At 50.2% G+C, this 23,696-nt stretch overlaps 1 protein-coding gene across 4 annotated transcripts in view; it reads left to right on the top strand.

Moving 5' to 3' along the window:
• Positions 1-348: 348 nt before the first annotated feature.
• The window catches only part of LOC102904007 (uncharacterized), a 60,984-nt gene continuing 37,636 nt past the window's right edge, over positions 349-23,696 (top strand). The window contains exons 1-3 of one of the 4 annotated variants that reach the window (XM_076552896.1): positions 349-384; positions 1,810-1,910; positions 15,058-15,171. In XM_076552896.1, coding sequence (XP_076409011.1) covers positions 1,827-1,910; positions 15,058-15,171 — 198 coding nt within the window. In that variant the 5' untranslated portion in view covers positions 349-384; positions 1,810-1,826. Of the gene's footprint in view, positions 385-438; positions 604-1,809; positions 1,911-15,057; positions 15,172-23,696 lie in introns of those variants that run through there. The other 3 variants (XM_076552895.1, XM_076552894.1, XM_076552897.1) reach the window with 3 other exon arrangements.

The following is a 23,696-nucleotide window of genomic DNA, read 5'->3' as shown; positions in this document are numbered from 1 at the left end:
GAGAGCTGAGCTCAAAGGTGGTGCTTCCTCTGTTTCCAAAGAGAAGAATAGAAACAGCATGGCTTGTATTTCCACGCCTAACTAGGTGCGAAAGGGATGTCGGTGGCAGACAACGCGAAGCCGCTTTCTACAGTGGGTCTGGGGTTGGCCTACTGTCGTGCCATGGAGAGCCGGAGTCCAACCCCAACATCCGCGGGCACTTAGGAGAAAAGGTCCAAAAGAGAGCAGGAGAGCCATAGCTTGGAGAACCCAAGTCTCCCCAGAGTCAGACAGCCCGTGCCACAGGGCCAGAGGCTGAACGCTGGGCGGGCAGAACACACCAAGTCTTCTGCACTCGTTGCCAGGGCTGCCTTGTTGTGGCAACAGAGTGGCCTGGAGCCGGTGGTGAGTCTGCCTGGACCTGACTGTGGGACCTGAAAGATCCCAGCCTGGTTGGGTGGGCACAGCTGGTGCCCCGGTGGAGAGACAGTGGAGGGGGTGGGGGAGGGGGAGGGGGCAGGAGCTGGGGCTCACGCCTGCTCTCAGGGCACCTGGACACCAGCTGTGTGGACCAAGAAAGGACCTCTGGCCTGATGGTAGGGCCTGAGGATGGCAGGCCTGGAGGTGAGGGCATTTACAGTACAGCCCTGGCTTTAGTGAAATGTCGTCGTCGTCGGATACGTAGTGGGGGAGGCGTCTTCTGCAGAATTAAATCGAGCTGCTCATGGCAGATTGCTGTTCCCCTTTAATTGAATGAAGATACAATTAAAGAAAAGTCAGGGGCCGGGGTTGTAGCCCAGTTATCAGAGTAGCTTCCTTAACAGGCACAAAGCCCTTGGTTTGATCCCCAGGACAGCAGAGACTGTGTGATGTCCCACACATGTCCTGCCAGCGCTGGGAAGGTGAGGCAGGAGAGTCGGGGGTTTAAGTCATCCTTGGCTATATAACGAATTAGAGGCCAGCCTGGGCTACGTAAGACCCTATCAGAGATATTTTTTATTACATTCCCTAAATACCCTTGGTGGTCATGTGGGCTCCCGCCCCCAGCACAGTGGCAATAAAGGGCAACAGTGTCAAACTACATCCCTCTCTTCCCATCAGTGTTCTGTGTGAGGCATCAACGCCCCACGCTCAGTCCTGGCTGGTTAAAAACCAGCCAACCAGGACTTCAGGCAGCGCATCTGGCCCTTGGAGGATGGCCAGGGGTGTCACCTGGCTCCCCAGTGAGTCTCCCATAGGAAGCACTTCCCAAGCTACTTCCATTACAAGTCGTCTGAAGATGCCCCGTCTGGCAACCTGTATCCATGTATGGTGCATGCTTTCTTCTTCTTCCTCCTCCTCTCTCGAAGATGCAGGATGGAGGAGAACTCCATGTCTGGAGTACGGGGGGAGGGGACAGACAGTTCCAGAGCAAAGTCAGTTCCCGATAAATCCGAAGAAAGCTGCAGTCTGACTTTCTGCATAGTTGAATCGTGTCTAGAGCGGTGCTGAGCAGTCAGGTAGCTGAAGCTGATATGGGGACTGGATAGGACACACCCCGTTCTGTTCTGTAGGGTCTTTTCAAGTCCATTGGTAAATGAGGCTTTGGGGATCTCCAGGGAGGCAGAGTGACCTACGGTATTGTGTTCACCCAGGAAAACCCATCCGACTGTGTAGCCAGGTGGCCTTGGGGATCAGTCAAGTCACAAGGCTGTAGCTAAGGTGCATGTGCCCCACGGCTGTTGCTCTGAGGGCCCTGCCCTTCACCCATGGGTCTCTCTCTTCAGCCAGGTGACGTCATTCCCTGTCTCCAGGCCTGCCCTGTGCTGAGTGTGTGTCCTCTCTTCACAGATGTAGCTCCTCAGACCATGGCCGCGGACCTCCACACTTACCACAAGGGCTTGCATCTGCCTCTCCTCAGCAGCCGCCTAGCACAAAGCCCTCACCAGCAGGTAATTGGAGAGGCCACAGAGGATATCAGAAACTGCATTAATTGGAAGGGACAGGTGTGACAGGTGTGCCCAGTGACTGAAGCCTGCATGTAGCACCTCCTAGTTGCTCTAGATCTTGGCCATAGAGGTGAAATATGCATGTAAATGTTAACACAGCTAAAACTCCTTACAGCTAAATAGTGTGTGTGTGTGTGTGTGTGTGTGTGTGTGTGTGTGTGTGTGTGTGTGTGTGTAAAATATCAAACCCAACTCCATGGCACCTACAAAGGTCCCAGCAAAACTGAGAAATCCACGGTTCTATTCTGGTTATGACCAGGATATGGCTGATCTGGACGTGGCTTGGTGGTTCCACCAGTGGAGAGCCCATGTGGCATCTGCCTCTTGGGTCCTCGTTCTTAGGGCTCTTGTTCCCACACTGCTCTCTCCAGGGTTCCTTGTTAGAGAGGAAAGTCTTAGGTGGCTCCTGAACATCTGGGGCCCAGAACACCCATCACTAGGCTATGTGACCTCTTCCTCCCTCTGTTCTGTAGTATTCATATCTGAGAGACCTATCTGATTCATACCCAGAGTTGGTGGCACCTTGGGCCATGTGGAGAGGAGCTGCAACCTGACCTCAGTCCTGGTGGTGAATCAGTCTTCTCAGATGCACCCAGACATAGGAGAGGGCTTTGGTGAGAAGATAGATGATCAGTCCTTCAGACAGAGGGACAAGCTCAGCCAGTTGGGGGTTTGGAGACACTTGGAGTTCTGTGAATCCTGGGTGGGGGGTTGAGGACATTTCCCTCTCATCACAGTTTCTAATGGAGCCCAAGTAGGGCCTGGCATGGCTTCCTTGTCAGTCTGGTCTCTACCTGGACACCCAATAGGTGAGATGTTGAGGCTGTCTTGCCTAAGTGGTCGGCGGAAGCACCGGGGACAGGCTAAGGCTGAGGATGTGTGTTGTGTGTGTGTGGCTTGTGTGTGTGTGTGTTCAGAACACTCTCTGGAGGGGTGCTTCCTGCCACTCCCCACCCCCAGGCCATGATGTGTGCAGCTGGAAACAGGGTCCAGAAAACAAGCAGGATACAGAAACACAACCCACTCACCACACCACAGCACATACTTGCAAGGAAGTCATCCTAGAAGCTGCAATGTTCCTCTCCAGTCACAGCCACAGCCTCAGGCTGAATGAATGCCTGTATCTGGAACCTGGCGGTCCTAGACCACCTCTGTATCCCATCAAATGGAACATTTTATTTTGCATCTTTATGGCCTGCCTGTCAAATTCACCATCTTCTTTCCCATTGCTGTCTCAAGAGTTCCCACCTTGTTACTATATTATATTCCTGGCCATTCGACCCTTATCCAGGCACCTCCACCTTGCACATCAGGGTCTCTTGGAGAGCTTTCGGGAAATACCTACAGTGGGGGCCTGACTCTTGACTTAAGTCAGAGTGTCTAGGAATGGTGCCTTGGACTTCAGTACTTTTAACCAAGCAGGGTTCGGGGGAGAGGGTGCAACAGGCCTGATAAGAGTCACCCCACCCTCCACAAACGGAGGTAGTCTGTTCAGCCATAGCAGCACCCCAGGGGAGTGGATGCAGCCGAGAGAATGTTCCTACTCCCGAGTGTGGGTTTTACCTCCTAAGCTGTGGTTCTTCAGAGCTGGGAGAGCGTGACTCCATTCCTGGGAAGTAGGTTCTCCAGACCCTTGGGGACCTCTCTCCTCCTCACCTGGCTCCGGCTGTACTGGACCACAGTGCCGTCCAGGGCGGCCTCACCATCGGGCATCATCTGCAGTTCCCCACTGCATTTCCTCTCATCCCTTCTCACTCACAGAACAGGATTGTTGCATCTGAATGTGAAGTTTCAGCCACAGGTCCATGTGTGTGAATATTTGGTCCCCGGCTGGGGGTGCTGTTTGAGGGGGCTGTGAAAGCCTTAGGGCAGCAGGCATGGTTGGTGGAGGTACATCGTGAGGGCAGGTCCTTGAGGGTCCGGGGCCCTTTCAGCCCTTCTGTCTGCCGCTGAGACGTGGGAAGACTCAAGCTCCCACTACCACTGTCTGAGCTGTTCTAACCGTCATGCGTGGCCGCCATGACGGACCCTCTGAGCCCGGAGCCAGAATAACTTGCTTCTGTGAGGTATTCGGTCACAGCAAGGAGAAGAGTTGTACTGAGTTTGGTCCTGCGTGGTGCCCGGACACATTCATTGACCAGGCATGTGACTGGTGACTCACGCTCCTTTCCCAGTCCATGTTCATGCTGGCGACTCCGATGCTAACACAGGAACTGTGTTGTGGGCTGTGGGTCATTTTCAGTGCCTGGAGCTCACAGGCCCTGGGATGGGGACTCATTGCTGAGTGCCCCGTCTCCTCCTTCCTGTCTCTAGTTTCTGACTTCAGAGTCCCTCTGCTAGAAAGCCCCTCTGTCCCGACGAGAGCTGCACTACTGTACAGCCCCTCTGCCAGGAGGCTTCAAGTGTTTGATTACACCAGTTAATGGCTTTTCAAGCTCAGTCGTGGATTCTCACAGGGGACCAGACCTCTTCCCTTCAACCTACAGGTGCCTCATACTGATGTGGCCAGCACTTCATTGTCCCTTTGCCTCCAGACTTCCAGTCCGCATCCTGCATGGGCAGCCCAGCTCCTGGATTATGCCTTCAACCTCAGGAGAGCCCTTGAGTTGCCTATGGAGGGTACTAGGGATTGAATGCAGAACTTTGTGCATTGCTAGTCAGCATTCTCCCGAGTGTATCTCCAAGCTAAGTCTTTTATATGCTATTTCATATGGTAGTTATATGATAAAAATTATCTTAAACCACATTTTAAATTTAGGTGAAACAAGAGACTTACAAAACGCATGCATGCCAACTTTTCCTAGTATTAGCTGGAGCAGTCAGTTTCTCTATTCAGTTTTCCATGAACATTCCTGACTGCCAATTTCTGTGCTTGTTTACCTTCTTGAGACCACACAGAATAGCGTCTAAGTGAAGCTAGGTCAGTCTTTCTGTGTGTGAGTGTGTGTGTGTGTTATCCTGATTCTTTCACATTCTTACCTTTATAATCAGGAGAACCTGCTCTTCCGTTTTATTTTTATGTTTAACAGTTTATATATGTCTGTGTCAGTGAGTGGGTTGGTGCACATGGGTGCAGTGCCGGAGGAGGCCAGAAGAGGGCATCAGATCCCCTGGAGCTGGAGTTACAGGCAAATGGGAGCACAAGTAGGATGCACGCTTCACTGCTGAGCCATCTCTCCAGCCCCACCCCTGCTTTTGATAAATGGAAAGAAAGAACTGACTTAAATTACTTGAATAAGTCTACTCTAAAGACCAGGTGTTTCAGGAAGACAGTATTAAGAAACCAGGCTCTGGGAGGCCATCAGACCATAAGGTACCCTCCTGAGAGGGGGGTCAAGGTCCTTGTAAGAGGACGCCTCATCAGTGCCCTCTCCTCTCTTGCTCTGTGCCATTCAGGAGTGTGGCTATGGCCATCACCACACACTAGGTGCTCATGCTGTTCTTGCATCCCGAGCCTCAGAGCTGATGAGACAGACTTCTGTCCTTTCAGAATTATCCAGTGTGTGTGACTCTGTGGTCGCCCCACAGATCTTTTCCCGAGGCTTCATTTTCTTTTTGTCATTTAACCTCACCTGTCTCGTTTTCCTCTGTAATTTTTCCATTGAAATGATTAGTTTTCAAGCTAGATGTGGTGGTACACACCTTTGATCCCACTACTTGAGGCAGAGGCAGGTAGATATCTGAGTTTGAGTCCAGCCTGTAGTCTACAGAGTGAGTTCTAGGTCAGCCAGGGCTATACAGAGAAACCCTGTTTCAAGAAAACAAAACAAAACTTTGTTTCCAACAGTGCCCCTTTGTTCCCCCTGGACCTCGGACATTGATGTCAGTGTGCACAAGTGTGAGCTTGCCTTCTTTGGCTCCTGGGGCATGACCCATGCTTCAGTGAGGCTCCCAGCTTCAATGTGGTCTTGGAGTCTGTTTGGGAACACACTCCATTTGCTTAGGAGGAGATGTGCATAGTCCTTGCTGCCCCACCCAAGACCCGGCGGCACCTCTGGACAGTCACATCCACCTGGTGTGTGCAGATAGACCCCTGTTTTCATTCTTAATAAATTTTACTCAGCAAATGTTTACTGTATTCTTTCCAGTGCCAAGCACGTGAAGAAATCGGGTTATGGCAGTTCCACTGTTTGTACCCAGAAGTGCTAAATTCTGGATTAAAAAAAGCAAAAAATACCCACCAGTCAATTAGAAGGCTGTTGACTGGCTCACAGAGTGGGTGAGGGGTCTAGAGAGCTTGCTTGGAGAAAAGGCCAGGGTCATACAAATTCTATACCATGCCAGTGTGCACTTGGGATGAGTTGGAGATGATAACAGCTGATGTAAACAGCAGTGGCGGACCTGGAGAGGAGGGGTGATTTTGAAACTACCTGCTGGACAGCACGCATTAGTACTGGAGGCTGGCCAGGTGGCGGTGGCACACACCTTTAATCCCAGAATTTAGGAGGCAGAGGCATGCAGATCTCTGAGTTTAAAGCCAGCCTGGTCTACAGGTGAGTTCCAGGACAGCCAGGGCTACACAGTGAGCCTTATCTCAGAAAAACAAATAAATAAAACAAAAAGCCCTGGAGACTGACGATTGGAGGGGAAGGGATGAAAGAGCGTCAGATGGCCCTAATTTTCTGTCATGGTGGAGAGGGGACATTTTGGGAAGATCCAAACTTGATCTTGGATTTCAGGAGGGTCCAGAGCCTCCCCAGTGGGTGTAAGTCTGAGTGAGATGGTGTCCAGGGCTTGACATGGATGTGGAGTTGTGAGAATCCTGGAGAACAGAAGAGAAGGAGCGCCGAGCCCCAAGGGAGAGTGGAGAGAGGGAACTGGGGTCGGTAAAGCCTGAGACTGACTTGCAGGAAGCAGGCTGAGGATGACAGGGAGGAAGAGTCGGAGGTGGTGGGACTCATGGGGGCAGGGGAATTATCCCTCTGTGAGCAGAGATGACGTAAAATGAAGGGAGGAACAGACGCCCCAGCGTGGAAAAGAGGAGAGCCGGTAGCTGGGCTCGGCATGCTGTGACAACCGTGACTATGGCAGGAGCAGGTCCCGTGGGTCGTGTGGCAGAAACCAAAGCACAGTGTGGATGGGTGCGAGTGGGAGCTGATGAGAGGGTGAGGGAGATTGGGGCAGCTGACAGTGGTGCGGAGCTGCAGAGGCAAGAGGGACTTCTGTTGGTCTTCTAGTCTTTCTGGGCTGTCACGTCACACAAAAAATTGTGCACCCCCAGGCCTGGCGTCTGGTACATTTTGGCAGGGGTGTGCCTCCCCTGCTGAGACAGTGACTGCATCTTCACCCCCCACTCCCAGGTCCCTTTTAGGTCACTTCCTGCTTCTTTCGGTCCCATACTGGAGCAACTTCCAAGCAGCTTTTTCCCACCATAGATCAGTTTGTGTTGTCTCCAGTTCTCTGTGTGAAAAATCCTCCAATCTGGACTCTCTGTCACCTTGATCCTGGGGACCCGATGTCGTCGGAGTGTGTGGTGTCCTGCTTCATCTCCCAGCAGCGGCTTGGCTGTCAGGTCACACCGTGATGGACATGTGGGCTGTTCCCAGTCAGGGCTGTTCAAGTGGAGGAGCTGTGCTTGCTAGTTCCAGGCTCTGTGCACACAGGCTCTCTCTCGGACAACCACCTTGAGTGAAGGAGGAGTCTCACAGTAAAGTAACTATTGAAGAGACTGTGTGGAGTGGTCACACACACGAGTGCTCACACACACGGTATTCCCACCAGCAAGTGAGAGCTAAGCCATGGCATCCTAGCCAACACTTGCAGTAACACAGTTTGGTCTTAGCTGTTTCTTTTTAAGATGGGGTCTCACGATGTAGCCCGGCTGCCTGGAACTTGTTATGGACACCAAGCTGGCCTTGGGCACAGAGATCTGCCTGCCTCTACTTCCTGGGTGCTGGAATTAAAAATGTGTGCCACAGTCTTAGCTATTTGCGTGTGTGTGTGTGTGTGTGTGTGTGTGTGTGTGTGTGTGTGTCTTCCCTACATATGTGTGCATCATGTGCATGCAATGCCTTTGGAGACCAGCAGATGGCATCCGAGCCCCTGAAACTGGAGTTACAGACTGCTGTGAGCTGCCATGTGGGTGCTGGGAATTGAATGTGGGTTCTTTGTGAGAGCTGCGGTGCTAGGCACTGCTGAGCCATTTCTCCAGCCCAGTTGTAGCTCTTCTTAAAGGTCTGTGGCGGAATCTCGCTGCTTTCTTTTTCAGTTTATGAGTACAAACTGCTGGCTATCATTTTTATTTAACAACGCTTTATCTTCTCAATAACACCTAATTTTGCCTACTCTGTGTGTGTGTGTGTGTGTGTCTGTCTGTCTGTCTGTGTTGTCATGTGTGTATGGGTATATGTGGCGGTCAGATGACAATCTCCAGCATTATCCGTTCAGCTTGTTTGGGCTGTTGTTTTGACAGCAGGCTGCTGATTGGCCCGGCGCCTGCTGAGTTGGCCGGGTTGGTGGCAGTGCTCTTCAGAGGTCTGCCTGCCTCTGCCTTCCCAGTTCTGGGATTACAGTCCATATCACCACATCCAGCCTTTGTAATGTGGGCTCTGGGGCTTGAACTCGGGTCCTCACAGTTGTGCTACAAGCGCTTTGCCCTCTGAACTATCACCTGGCCCCCCGGCTTGCCCACTTTAAAACTGTTTTCTGATTGCTAGTCTTACCCGTGTCTCGAAGAGTCCCTGGCCTCACGGGAAAGTGATAGATACCTACAGAAGGCAGTTTCCTCTTCCCACAGTCACACGAGGATAAGGACCAGGAAAACCCACTATGAGCTGGCAGAGAGGCCTTGAGCTTATCCCACAGGGAGACGCCCGCAAACTAGCAGATGCTTTCCCAGTGACCTCTACACAGACAGTGGGTGCAGAAGCTGGACCCCAAGCACTCTGGAATTAGCTCAGAAGCTGTACACGTCACTTAGAAGCCCTCTTTCTACACATGGGAAATGGATGGGACCTCAAGGGCACAAAGTCTGGGTGACTACCCCTTCTCTGTGAATTTAGCTCAGATTTACTTGTTTGTTTTGTTTTCCAAGATAGAGTTTCTCTGTGTAGCCCTGGTTGTCCTTGAACTCATAATAGACCAGACTGGTTTCGAACTCAGAGATGTGCTTGCCTCTGCTTCCCAAGCGTTGTGAATAAAGGCGTGGGCCACCACTGCCCAACTTACTTCAGATTTTTTTTTTTAAAGTCCCAGGTTCACCCAGATAGCGGCTGACCACCAGCCTTCACTTTCCTCACTTCCCGATTCTTCTATCCTCTTGAAACTTCTTAGTAGGATTTTCCTGAGCCTGGGTGCTCCTACTTCCTCATTCACCCATCCAGACTCATGCACTGGGTGTGGAGGGCAGCCAGCCAGGAGGCCCAACAGGCAACTCATGCTTCAAGCCTCCTTCCTTGCAGGGCCCTGCTGCTCTGCCTCAGTGAGCTTTTACTGGATTTTATACTATGCTTGCCCATCTCGCTGGCCTTGAACTCACAGAGATCTGCCTGCTCTGCCGCCTGAGTGCTGGGATTAAAAGCGTGTGCCGTCACACCCAGACATCTCAGCTATTCTTTTTTAAGAAATATTTTTATGTGCATCGGTATTTTCCCTGCATGTATGTGTATCATTCAGTGCATGTGATGAGATGACCGCTCTGGATCGGTGTGACTTGGGGGTGGGGGACGTTGCATTTCCAGTGCCCTACTTCCTTGTGCTAAGCCCATCTGAGCCAGGAAACAAGCTGTCGCTGTCCAAGACCCTGCAACAGAAGGATTCAGTGTTCTGTGGAAGGAAAGTGTAACGGACACAGAACCCGTGGGTCTGGCCCAGCACAGCTGCGGCCCTTGTTTTTCTTAAACATTTTCATTTGTTGCTTTTGCTTTAAGAATCTGGGTTTTCTTTCCTTGGCGGCGGCGACTGGAAGCATCAGCATGCAAATCCGTCATGGAGACGAAGCAGGGAATGGATGACAGCCAGAACCTGCTCCAAAAACCAGTCCATTTTGCTGCGCCAGCGTCCCCAGATGTCTCCGGGGTGCTGGGTGGCCTTTGTTCTCCTTGAAGCCCTGGAGTCACGGGGGTCCCCCTTCTTTGTCTCATTTCACCACCGCTGAGTTGAGGGGATCTGGTTTGAATCTACTGCTGGGCCCTGATCCAAGTTTCCGCTGTCACCGAGGAGGCAGGACTGTGTCTGCCCTGCCATCCCCTGGGTATCTGGACCAGTCTCTTTGACACAAGGAAGCAGAAGACCCACAAGTCACCAGACCCTTGTAGCCCTGCCTGGATTGTCTCTGGGCTTGAGAGGCATCCGTTCCCACATGCCCTGCGGAGGGGATGGTGATAACTGAAGTTTGCAGGGGCCCTGCCTGGCAGCCAGTTTTCACAGCCAAAGGAAGCAGCGTGATGAGATAATAGTGACATGGCCATGGCAGGGAAGATGTTGCTATGGCAACACAGCAGCAGGGCTCTCCTGGGATGCGGCATCACAGCACAGCACACTACAGATGACGTCGATACCGTGTTGGTCTCTGCAGGGCTGGCACACTTCCCCTCCTGCTCAGGCTCATCAGAGACCCTGAATTCAGCTTCAGGAGAAAATGGGAGCCAGGCATCTGGTGCCTGCTCCTTCCTTGGTCAGGCCATCTCACCATCATCTCATCATCGTGGTGCCACCAGACACAGCCTCTGCTCATCCTCATAGGCTCTTTCTGCTCCCTGGCGCTTGCTTTGTTTCCAAAGCTAATTAACACCAGGCTCCACTAATGTGCTACGAAGTTCCCTGGGGCTCCTGGGCCCCACCACCTGCTCTTCGGCCCTTCCACTCCATTTTCCTGGTTTTCCTCCTTCCCCCAAGAGGATGCCACTCTGACCCTGTCGTTGACCATCTAGCCCCCAGTACAAAATGTTTGTTCATGGTGATCCTCTGTGTGTGTGTGTGTGCATGTGCACACATGCGTGCATGCACAGAAGCAAAAGCTTGACGAGACAATATTTACACTCACTGTGTAAATGCAATCTTTTCCATATTATATAGAACAAGTACATTATTTTCTCTTCTATTATATAAAATATTTTGCTGGCCGTGCTTATTTGATCACATGACCCCAGTGGTTTCATGGTTTGGAACGACCCGTTCAGGTTCACGTGCCTGACCAGGGATGGATGGCTCAGACCCCTCTCTCCTTCCCAGCACCAAAAGTGGAGGGGGCGGGGCTAGCTGGTGTCACTGTTGTAGGAGTACCAAGATGAGGCAGACATGGAGGTCTTCCTCCGGTCCATGTCCACTGGTTTGCAAGCTGCTTACCTTCCTCATTGGCCAACAATCAAAAGAGGAGGATTTTGCAAATCCCAATAACTCAGTGAAAGGAAAACCAACCCAACTCCAGTTTGTTAATATAGATGTATCATGTCTTCTCTCTCCCCGTCTCCCCTCTCTCCTGGTCTCTTCCATCTCTTTTTATCAGAGGAGAGATGGATGTCCAGCACAGGGTCTCATGCATGAGGAGCCAGGGACTCCACCACAGCCTGGCATGGAAGTCTTGGAAGGAATTAGGGGTAAAGAGTGTGGGAGAAAGAATTAGGATATGGCCACTTCCGACTCTTAAGTTAAATCCTGTTTGAGGCCAGGACACTGAATCCCGCTTTTCCCAAGTCCCACTAAGACATTAGACCTCATCATCAAGATTCAGTGAGAGCTGGGTACAGTGGTGCACACTCAGAATCCTGGCACTCAGCCCAGGAGATTTGCTTCAAGTTCAAGTATCGCCTCTGCCACATCGTGAAACCCTGTCACAACCAACCGACCAGACAAACCAATGACAAAAATTCGGCGGTCACTGAAGCAAAGAAGTCCAAATGAAAAAGTTAGGGAACGTTAAAGAAATCACACTCCAGAGAGAACCAGAAAAGTCCATCTTGAGTTTGACTGTGAACCTGTCACTACCGAGTCAGGAGACCAGTTGGTACGGCTTTGATCTCGGACCCAGGGTCTGTCGTGAGTGAGTCACATAAATGCTCCCCCGCCAGGCACACCCGGTGCACAGACATACATGCAGACAAAACACCCAGACGCGTAAAATAAAGCTAGTGTTCTTGGTTGTGAGCCTAACCTCTAACGCCCGGGCCATCTCTCCAGTCCCAATAAATAAACCCAAAGCAAGACAACTTAGTTGAATGTTTCTGCTATTATTACCACCTGTCTCAGGGGTTCTGTTGCTGCAATACAACACCATGGCCGAAAAGCAACTTGGGGAGGGCAGGAAGGGTTTATTCGGCTTACACGTCCATATTGCTGTTCATCATTGAACGAAGTCAGGACAGGAACTCAAACAGGGCAGGAACTGGAGGTCTGTTTTCTGACAGAACCCAGGACCACCAGCCCAGGGATGGCACCACCCACAATGGGCTGGCCCTTCCTGCATCAGTCCTTTTAATGAGGCAAATGCTTTGTAGCCGGATCTTATGTATGGAGGCATGTTCTCCGTTGACGTCCCCTCCTTTCGGGTAACCCCGGCTCTGCCAGGCTGACGTTGATTGCCCCTCCCCGAGGCAATACCTCAGTCTTTGATGCTCATCTCGCAGGCTGGCGCCTGTCTTCCGTGGTACGTTTTGGAGTTACAGAAGAGTTCTGACTTTATCTTAGTCTCCATGTGATTCTGGAGACAGGTGATGTGTTAGGGTTTCATTGCTAACGACAAAATACCCGGGGAGATAAGATAGCAAAGATCCATGTGTGTGGGCTCACAGCTTCATAGTGAAGTTCAGTACACGGTCAGCTGAACCCGTGCCGAGCAGAGCGCAGGGCAGAGGGGGGCACGGGGGATGCGGGCCTCTCATCTCCGCCACCCCCATGCAGCCTGCTACCCCTTAGCCACTGCCTTTGCCGTAGACCCACGCCCCACGCCCCACGCATCCCCACCTTGTAGCTTGATTTTTTCGCCTTGCCCATAGTCAGGACAAATCTCTGTTACCCGCCAGTCCCACAGCCGCTCAGACCCAACCAAGTAAACACAGACACTTATATTGCTTTCAAACCGTATGGCCGTGGCAGGCTTCCTGCTAACTGTCCTTATCTTGCTAACTGTGCTTTTATCTTAAATTGATCCATTTCCATACATCTATACCTTGCCATGTGGCTGGTGGCTTACTGGCGTCTTCACATGCTGCTGGTCATGGCGGCGGCTGCAGTGTCTCTGGTCATGGCAGCGGCTGCAGCCTCTCTGGTCATGGCAGCGGCTGCAGCGTCTCCTTCTGCCTTTCTGTCCTTTTATACTGCCTAGCCACGGCCGATCAGGTTTTATTTATTAACCAATCAGAGCAACTTGACATACAGACCATCCCCCAGCACAGCCAAGTGCAGACCATCTCAAACACCTGCACTCAGGCCCATGGTCCTAATCATCCTCTATACGGACCTGCTGGGTAACGCCACAAAGAACCTGAGAATGGGCTCCCACAGGACATACAGAACATCCCACAGCACCACCTGATCATCCTCAGGTGTGCACATGTCTTGCAGCCCCGTTTCCTCTCGCAAGGACGTGGAGTTAGGTCAGGGCCCGCTCTGTGAACTCAGCTCAGTGGCCTCCTTCAAGGCCCTGCCTCCAAATGTAGTCCTGTTCCGAGGTACTGAGGTGGGGACTTTACCTTGTGGCTATTGGGGACCAGGAGAACCCGAAAAACTCTGGAGCCTGAGAGTAGATGAGGCTGCAAGTGTCGGGGAAAAGGCAGGTGAGGTGACTGCTGATAAACATTGTTCTTTTGGGGGGCCATGAAAATGTTCAGAACTTGATTATGGTGACCACTGCCCACCTCTGCCAAGTCCCACTGAAGCCCATTGAATCATGGGCTTTAAAAGGATTGAGTTTTGAGTATATGAATTACATGCCTCAATTTTAAAAACTGTTTTTTTAAACTTTATTTTATGTGCGTTGATGTTTTGCCTGCATGTAAGTCTGTGTGAGGGTGTTAGATCCTGGGGTTACAGACAGTTGTGAGCTGCCATCTGGATGCTGGGAATTGAACCCGGGTCCTCTGAAAGAGCCACCAGCTCTTAATTACTAAGCCATCTCTCCAGCCCCTAAAAGCTATTTCTAATTATGTGTATACATGGATGTGTGTGTGAGTGTGTGTGTGGGGGTATGTTCATGTGTATGCGGTCAGAGGCCGGAAGACGTCAGATAACCCTGGAGCTGGAGTTACAGGTGGTTGTGAGCTGCCTTACCGTGGGTGCTGGGTCCTCTCGAGAGCGGACATGATCTCGACCTCTGAGCCATCTATCCAGTTCCTGCTCTAACTTGTTTTAGGGGAGGACAGCCGGCAAAGGTCACGCTATATAGGAGGTTGTGGGGAAAAAAGGGAGGGGTAAGGATGAGATCATGAAGATGATCTTTCCGGGGACCTCGGATAGCCACCTAGGATGGCGGCCAGTATCCTCTATAAGTCCCCCGCTCGGAATGCTCTGCCTCCATTTCCAGGGTCTCGGACAAACCACCTGCCAGCTTCCACCATCCGGCGCCCCTGAGCCCCGTTGCTCGGCTACAGAAATCAGAGCATTGCTTGCTGCTGGGATCACAAAGCCGAGACACAGAAGGAGCATGCTTGGAAGGAGGGGGCTGGGCTGGAGGCAGAGCCTGTGGCCAGCCAGAGCCAGGCGGTTCTGTGGTGTGCAGCCCCTCCCTGCCTGGCGGATCTGGCTGCTGTGCTCAGAAAAGCAATTTCCTTTCCAGCGGCATTCGGGAGGCTCGGGATCGTCTCGCCTGCTTCCTCACCTCCTGTAACAGTCCCTGTGGTGTGGTGTGCCGTGCCCACTTTGTGCTGTAGCCAGCACGGGAAGACGGCCAGTGTGCAGCATCAAGGAGCTGCTGTTCCAGCGTGCTTCCTAAAAAGGGCTTTATGCTAATGTTCCTAACCGCTTCCAGAACTGGCTGGTGCATCTTTTTTGTTGTTGTTGTTGGGGGGTACACATAGGCACTGACAAGCTAAGTGTACAGTACATCACAGTGTAAAAAGTGTCTAACTGTGTAAAACAAAACACAAAAACAAACAAACAAAAAACAACTCCCACTCTAACCCCAAATTTAATTTTTGTTGTTGTTCGTGTGACTTAGGATGTCCCTGATCTTGAGAGACCATTTAAAAGAGCCCAAAGAAAGAAACACAGGGACAGTCGTGCCCAGGTGGAGGACGCGGAGAAGGCAGCGCAGCAGATCTTGCCGGAACAGGTAACTAACTACTGTTTGTGCTGTTGTGAACAAAGGGAGTCAATCTCGACTTTGATCTTTCTCTATTTGATGTCTCAGTTCCTATTAGAGTGGCAGGACACACCACTGTGCAGCTGGGACAGCAGTGAGTGGCTCCAGGGAATTCAAACCCCGAGAACATAAAATTATAACAAAGTTTTGTTCTGTCAGTCACATTCTGTCATCCAAGGTCGCACGGAGAATTAAAATCACCCAACAGCATTATATGGAAAGTCTAGGAACAAAGGCGCCTTGTTCTCTGGCGCCCTCTGGTGGAGCACAGAGGACGTAGCATATCTGAAGCGGGAGATACACTTGGCTCAAACCAGGATCCAAATGCTTCCCCCACCCCGCTCCAGTGACCATGACACCAAGGATAAAACTGTGAAAATCTTCCTGTGTCCTGTGAGTCCACCCTTGAGTTTCAAAATACAGAAACTTGAGATCTGGAGGAGAAAGCTTTTGTCTGCCTCAGGTACATGTGGAGGCCAGGGTCCTTGAGTAGGCGGACCCTTCCCACTCCTCAGGATCCCCTGCTAACGAGGGAGAGCTGGCCAGGCAGGCAGTTTGGGAAGACTTGGTAGCATTGGAAGTGGATGCTGCAGACATCGGGCTGCGGCTGGGTTGGAGGACACGGGACACTGCTAGGCATGTGGGGTTGGGAGCGTGACCTGGGTGCAGGGGCTTCTCTCTCCTTTGGGGCCGGGGAAGTACTGCTCCACTCCTCTGCTTGGCAGGTGACGCACCTGTGGATGGGCTGGGGCTGTGCTGCGGGCTGAGTCCCTTTGGTGGAAACACTTAGCAACCTGTGGACCAGTGTAGGCAGAAGGGCGAGCCGGCAAAGACAGAGAAAGAATTGGAGACAGTGAGCCATCCCAGGAGCTGTGGGAGCTGCCCTGGTGTTACTGGCAGGGAGTGATCTCATATGGGACCCGTTGACCCTCTTGGTGCTTGCCCGAAGCACCGAGATGTTTGGCACCCTTGCGCACAGTCACCAGAGGTTCCTGTTTTCCATATCTCATGGCTAACTAGATTGCTAATTAATCACAATGAAGAAAACACTCCCTTTATGTTTCGTTCACAGATTAGAGGATACTAATGAGAGAGTTCTAAAAAAACATAAAACTGCCAAGTGTCAGTACTAGAAAAATTACAGATTTAATCTGCACCACTACGTGCGTCCCTCTCAAAGCTCCTGAAAGCCCACACACGTGCACACATAGGAATGCACACACAAAGACCAAGAAGACATTTTAAAAAATCAACAGACAGAAGCCAAGCTTCCATACTGTAGGGAGGAAGATGCATGTGAGCTTCAGAGTAAGTGGTCCTCTATTTAAAAAACTACTTTTTAGGCTGGGGATAAAGCTCCGTGGGTAAAGCATGCTCTTTGCAGGTATGAAGATGTGAGTTCTGTACCCTACACCCAATTAAAGCAGTTGGGGGTCGTGGTGCACACCTGTGATCCTAGCATGGGAAGGGGGTGATGGCAGGATCCCTGAGGATCCCTGACAAGCTTGGCCTGCTTGGTGAGTTCCAGGCCAGTGAGAGACCCTCAAAAACAAGGTGAATGGCTCCTGAGGAACACCACCCAAGGTTGACCTCTGACCTCCACATATATGTGTACATGCCACTGGATTGCACACACACATACACACGTGCATTTAGTATTTAATAAGGAGGAACAGGGCTGGAGAGATGGCTCAGCAGTTAAGAGAACTGGCTGCTCTTCCAGAGGGCTTGGGCTTGAGTCCTGGCACCCACATGGAGCCTCACAACCACCCTTACCTCCAGCTCCAGGGGATCTGACACCCTCTTTTTTTTTTTTTTTGTCTCTGCTACAATCAGAACTGCAAGTGGTGTACAGATATACACGCAGGCAAAACACCTTTTCATAGTTAGGGTTTCTATTGCTGTGATAAAACACCAGGGCCAAAACACTCAGGGAGGAAAGTGTTGATTTCATCTTACAGCTTCTCCTCCATCCTCTGGGGAAGGCACTGCAGGACATCAGAGCTGGGACCTGGAGACAGGGCCTGGAGTATGAGCCACAGAGGGGTGCTGCCTAGTGCCTTGACTCCCAAGGGTTGTTCACCCTTTCTTATAGCACTCAGGACCACCAGCCCAGAGACGGCACCACCCACACCAGTGATCAGTCAAGAAAATGTGCCACAGTCTTGCCCACAGGACAATCTGGTGGGGGTATTTTCTCACTCAGTTGAGATTTCGTCCCCAAATGACCCTAGCTTGTGTAAAGTTGACATAAAGGCCAGAACAATGCTCATACACACAACTCTTTGTTGTTGTTGTTGTTGTTGTTATTTTGTTTTGTTTTGAGACAAGGTTTCTCTGTGTAGCTTTGGAGCCTATCCTGGACCTCGCTCTGTAGACCAGGCTGGCCTGTGACTTACAGAGATCCACCTGACTCTGCCTCCAAAGTTCTGGGGATTAAAGGCGTGTGCCACCACCACCCGGCCACACAACATATTTCTAAAAACATTAAACTACAGAGGCTGGAGAGATGGCTCAGCGATTTGAGAGCACTGGCTGCTCTTCCAGAAGTCCTGAGTTCAATTCCCAGCAACCACATGGTGGCTCACAACCATCTGTAATGAGATGGCGCCCTCTTCTGGTCTGCCGGGACACATGCAGGCAGAACACTGTATATATAATAAATCTTTTTTTTTTTTTTTTTTTTTTTAGATTTATTTATTTATCATGTATACAGTGTTCTGTCTGCATATGTCCCTGCAGGCCAGAAGAGGGCACCAGATCTCATTACAGGTGGTTGTGAGCCACCATGTGGTTGCTGGGAATTGAACTCAGGACCTCTGGGAGAGCAGTCGGTGCTCTTAACCACTGAGCCATCTCTCCAGCCCTATATAATAAATCTTAAAAAAAAAAAAATTAAAAACGTGAAGAAAAACTTAACGACCTGGCCTATGGTGGTCAGCTGTGTATCAGCTGTCCCATCTCGTGCAGGAGGGCCTTCTGAGAGCCAGGCAGACCAGGATCAGGACTGCATTAGAAAAAACCACAAAAATAAAACTACAGCCGTGTGTAGTCTCCAACCTAGCAACCTCATGTCTACAGTTTTTTTTCAGATGCTATTGGCACAGGGACAAATGACCTGGAGACAGTGTCATTAATGATGTATTATCTGTAAGGGCACAAGGTGGACAGCACTGACGTGTCACGCAAAGCAGACTGGACCGTGAAACCAGGAGCAGAGCTGAGGGTTTCTGTGCCTGGATATGGAGAGATCTCTGGAGCCCGGGGTTACCACTCTGGTTGGTGGTGTGAGCCTGGGAGAGTGGGGCTGATAAACGAGGTGGACTGGAGTCTCCTGCAATAGTCAGCTCTATTCGGAGCATCAGACAACTTATACTTCAAGGGTTAAGAAGAGTCACCCGAGTAAAGTCTACAATCACAAGGACGGGCTGCATGTAGCAAAAACATGTTTTTCCGCAGAGGCACATAAACAAAGAGCAATAGTCAGTTGTAATGAATAATCTGAAGTGAACTCACTCCTGTCCGCTACACCTGGGAGGTGCACAAAAACATGGTCCAAGAACGGTTCTGTGGTTTGATGAAACTGAGGTCACAAGACTCTTGTTTTCTTGGAACTTTCTCACAGGCGCTCATAATTCTCTTCATGTGACTCCATTCTCAGACTGTGTTCAGACAGCCTTGTGCCAGGGGAAAGTGGGTGCAGAAGCTTGGGCAGCCTCCGTGGAGAAACAAGAGCAGACTGATGTGTGTTTGGAAGAGGATGCTTGTAGCATGAATCTTAGAGAGTCTTATTAATAAAAACAAACCCAGGGCCTGGTATTGGGGTGAATGCTGGAAGATCAGAGAAGCAGAACAAGCCCCAGCTACCTCACCTTGCCAGTTCCTCAGCTGATCCTGTTTCCTCAGACTAGAAGCCTCTGAGTCCTCATCCAGAATGGATCTCAGCTGAACTGCTGCTCAAAAGCCTAAAAGCTTAACCAGCTTCTAGTTCCTGGTCCTCATGCCTTATATACCTTTCTGCTGTCTGCCATCACTCCCTGGGTTAAAGGCTCTTGTTACCACGCCTGGCTGTTTCCAGTGTGGCCTTGAACTCACAGAGATCCAGATGGATCTCTGCCTCTGGAATGCCAGGATTAAAGGTATGTGTGCCACCATTTTCTAGCCTCTGTATCTAGTGACTGCTCTGTTCTCTGACCCCAGATAAATTTATTAGGGTGCATAATATTTTGGGGAACACAGTATCACCACAGACGCTGACTGGGGTCATTTGAATGGGAAATGTATTTGAAGACTTGGACCCCAGTTGGTGGCGCTGTTTGGGGAGGGCCATGAGAGGTGCAGCCTTGCTGGAGGAAGAACTTCACTGATGCTGAGTTTGAGAGTTCATACCTTTGCCCTACTTCCAGATTGCTCTCTTTTGTCTCATGTTTGTGGTTGAAGATGTAACCTCTCAACTTCCAGCTCTGGCCACCATGCCGGCTACTTGTTGCTACATCTCCCCACCATCGTGGACCCTCCCTCTGGAAGCATAAGTCTGAATAAACCCTTCATGGTGTTTTACCACCACAACAGAAAAATAAGCAATAAAGAAGTAAACCAGGAACTGAGGAAGACAGGAACCTGTAGAGAGCATGCTGGAAGAGAACAGACCTGGTAAAGGAAAATATGGTATTTTCCAAGTATTGAAAGAACACTACAGCCAGATTCCTGAACCCAGTGAAACTGCCCTCCAGGAATGAATGGGAAATTAAGACTGAAGGGAGGTCATGATTTCCTTTTTTTAAGGTTTACTTTTATTGTATGTATATGGGTGTTGTGATTGCATGCATGTCTGTACAGGTGGATCTCTGTGAGTTCGAGGTGAGCCTCGAACTACATAGCAAGTTCCAAGACAGACTGTCTTCAACCCCCTGTTAAGACTTTGTCTCAGCTGGCGGTGGTGGCGCACGCCTTTAATCCCAGCACTCGGGAGGCAGAGGCGGGCAGATCTCTGTGAGTTCGAGGCCAGCCTGGTCTCCAAAGCGAGTTCCAGGAAAGGCACAAAGCTACACAGAGAAACCCTGACACGAAAAACCAAAAAAAAAAAAAAAAAAAAAGACTTTGTCTCAACACCCCACCACCACCACCATGTAAAGGCCTAAATCTGTTTCCTCTCATGTTGGGAACGGAGCATAAATGCCCATTCTCATCATTCTTATTCAGTGGACCACTAATTCGATAAATCAAAACACAGAACCAAAAGCCACAAAGACTGAAGAATAAAAATGTTCCTATCTGCGATTTACAAGCAAAATCCTTAGGTGTAAACTCACAAGAGGTACATAGGATCCTGTGTGCTGAAAGTTACACAAAGCTGGTGTGAGAAACCGAAGTCTGAGCAATCAGGGAGAGATGCTGCTATAATCCGATGGTCCCCAAGTTTATGGGCAGAAGCTTACTTGCCAGGTCACAGTATTCAGTAAGAGTCGGGGTATCTAAGAAGGTGTTTAATCACGACAGCTCGGGCCTGAAAAATGAGATTAACAACTTTATAAAGGGCTCGAGGGGCTGAGCTTGCTCTTCCACCTTTGTTACCATGGGCACCGTTCCTGAGAGGCACGGCACCAAGAAGCCGTCTTGGAAGTGGAGGGCAGCTTTCCTTAGCTTCATGCCGTGACCTTGGGCCGAGGTGTAAACAATACACGTAAGTTTGTACCTGGTCTGTGGCGATTCATTACAGCCGGGCCAACGGGCAGAGACCAAAGCTTAGGTAGAAAAGGTGTCTGCTCTGCCAGCAATGACAGCCAGACAGTCTGTAGGTAGAGGAAGAGAGTATTCCAAAAATGTACAGGGCTAAAGAGGCCAAGCAGGGGAGGTGGTCTGCCTGCTTTCAATATGGAAATTATTATAAACCCACACAAGGAAGGCACAGGAACAGCATGAAAGACCTGTAGTGAGCTATGTACACAGTCTGGACAGACGGCATTGGAAATGGACCTGGGGCAAACGTATGCTAGGTGAGTGCTCTACCCCAGCCACACTTCCAACCCTGCACAAACCATTGTTACCACAGTTACAGACACTTGTGAACTGCCACATGGGTTCTGGGAACTGGGAATTGCACCCGGATCCTCTGGAGGGGCAGTCAGTGTTCTTAACCTCTGAGCCATCTCTCCAGCCCTATAATGCTAGTGAGTTGTTGAGTTTTATGTTTTGGAAATTAGCCCCTGATGCTGTGGAAGGTTTACAGTTTTCTCTGTTGGTCCTGGCCTGGGCAGGCTCTTCTTGGGCTGTGACAGCTAAGTCTGGGCTCCCTATTAGGAATAATGAAAGTTCCGCACATCCGAGAGAACAGTGTGGCTTGGGTACCCTGGTCTCCACTGTGGTCCTTAATAGGGTCCCCAAGCTGTTGCTAGGCCCAGGAATCGGGCTGGATCCCTGGAGCTCACCCTCAAGAGCTCACTCAAGTTTGTGAACCCCTCCTGGGGCAGGATGGGTAAGTAAATATAGTTACCTGAAGGTTTTGAAGGCAAGGTTTACACCTTTCAGAAAGGTCATTGATGTGGAAATAATTCCTCAAAATCACTGGCTCTTCCTCAGGCCGGAGACAGTTCCCAAACCCCAGACTCATTCCCTCCACTGCGATCTCCCAGCTGCCCCCCACCCCTGCCACGGCCCCCACCTTGATGGGATTAAAATACCCCCATACTTTTCTGTTGACCGGACTTAGTGTCAAATGCCACTGTCCTGCAGGAGGCTGATTACCATTTGATTAATATGCACATAAAATGTTGTCTGAGCCCAAATACACAAGTTGGGAAATCAAAGGGTACCCCTTCACACCCTTTTCTGGTTTCATCCTGAATGTTTATTTTGTTTGAAACAACTTCCTCGGTTTCCTTCCTAAAAGAATGGGAAATCTCCATTTTAAAGTGAAATCACTCCCCCCCACATGCACACGCCCCCAGCCAGTTCCCGTCCCCTTGAGAGCGGAGTCTCACTCAGCCCTTCCTGAGTCCCTCTCTACAGCTGTAGGGGAGACTCTTTAATATATATTCCCCGGGAAATTTAGAAGCTACAAAGGGCTGGTGTTTGGCTGGGAGCTATAGTCATACCTGAATAATGCTTATGGGTTTGGGCTGTGTTATGGGTGTGTGTGAAATAATTACTAAAATGTAGTGTGCTTCCTATTACGTTCCCGTAAATAAACGTAAAAGATCTTTAACAAAATGCTTGTGGATATTCAAGAGTAGGTTTCCTACTGGAAGTTTCATCTATGAGTGTGTTTTAAGACGCTACCCACAGAGTACAGGAAAGAGGGGCTCACGATGCACACGGTTTAAGAGCTGAATTTTGCTTAGCAGACACAGTTGACAGATAAATGGTTAACGCTTCCAAGGCGACACAATGATGTGTGGGTGACAATTTGTTTCTGAGACAGATTTATTGAAGACTTCAAGTTATAACAACTTGTTGAGTGATTTCATTTTTTTTTCTCCTGACGAAAATAGTGAAAATAGTTTTAAAAAAAAAGAATACACTTTTGAAATCCAACAGACTTTAAACATATTTATTTCCCCCTCCCCATTTTTTTTTTTCTGGGAGTCTGCCATGGGCTGAGTAGGTGAGATCCAATCCAGATACTCTGAATGGAATAATACTTAACAGTTCTCATCCACTACATCCATCTGTTGTTTTGCAAATTAGCCGTGAGTGGAAGTCTCTTTCACCGTGTGTGTGTGTGTGTGTGTGTGTGTGTGTGTGTGTGTGTGTGTGTGTGTGTGTGTGTGTTTACCCCAATCTGGGCAGGGGCTGCTCAGTCCCTCACTGGTCTAATTGGGCCCTGCTGGTATTTGTTTGTTTGTTTGTCTTTGAGACAGAGTCTGGCTGTGCAGCCCTGGCTGGCCTGGGGCTCTTCCTTCTCCTGCTTCATTTTTCTGTCGGGACCCAACATTAACCGTGTGTGTTTGTTTGTGACGTCTTTGGTAGAGTTTGAGGTCCAAGTCAATGAGAACTCAGAGCCCAGATCTGAACTTTAGTACCCTAAAATTTAGGGTTCCTTGAACTTTCACCCATTTCACTTTCTCATTGAGATGCATCATGTAAGGAGGGGGTGTGCCGGCGCACACGGGGAGATGTGGACCGTGGAGTGCGGTGTCTGGGGCTCCCTCGCTCGCCCCACACTTTAGCAATGAGACTGGAAGGTCGGGTTTCCCTGCCTCTTCCCGGCTACTCTGGAGTGATGGTGGGCACTGCCTTCACAGACGTCCTTAAACTTGACTCTTGGGGGGTCAGACTTCATTCAGACACAATTAGACGGAAAGTCTGATAAGGAGTCGACAGATGAACAGGGTTTGAAGGCCCCAGTGCCGGGCTCAAGGAAGAGAGTTGGAAGTGGAGCCTAGCGCTGTATAAGGGTGTGCGAGAAGGAGTTTTTATTTTTGTTTTTCACCCTGTGATTTTAAATTTGGTTTTAATTTTGGGGGAGAATGCTGCTAAGAGTAAGACCATAGGAC

The sequence above is a fragment of the Peromyscus maniculatus genome, chromosome 16, assembly GCF_049852395.1.
Source record: "Peromyscus maniculatus bairdii isolate BWxNUB_F1_BW_parent chromosome 16, HU_Pman_BW_mat_3.1, whole genome shotgun sequence".
NCBI lineage: Eukaryota > Metazoa > Chordata > Mammalia > Rodentia > Cricetidae > Peromyscus > Peromyscus maniculatus.
This window is presented reverse-complemented; position numbering and strand designations above follow the sequence as displayed.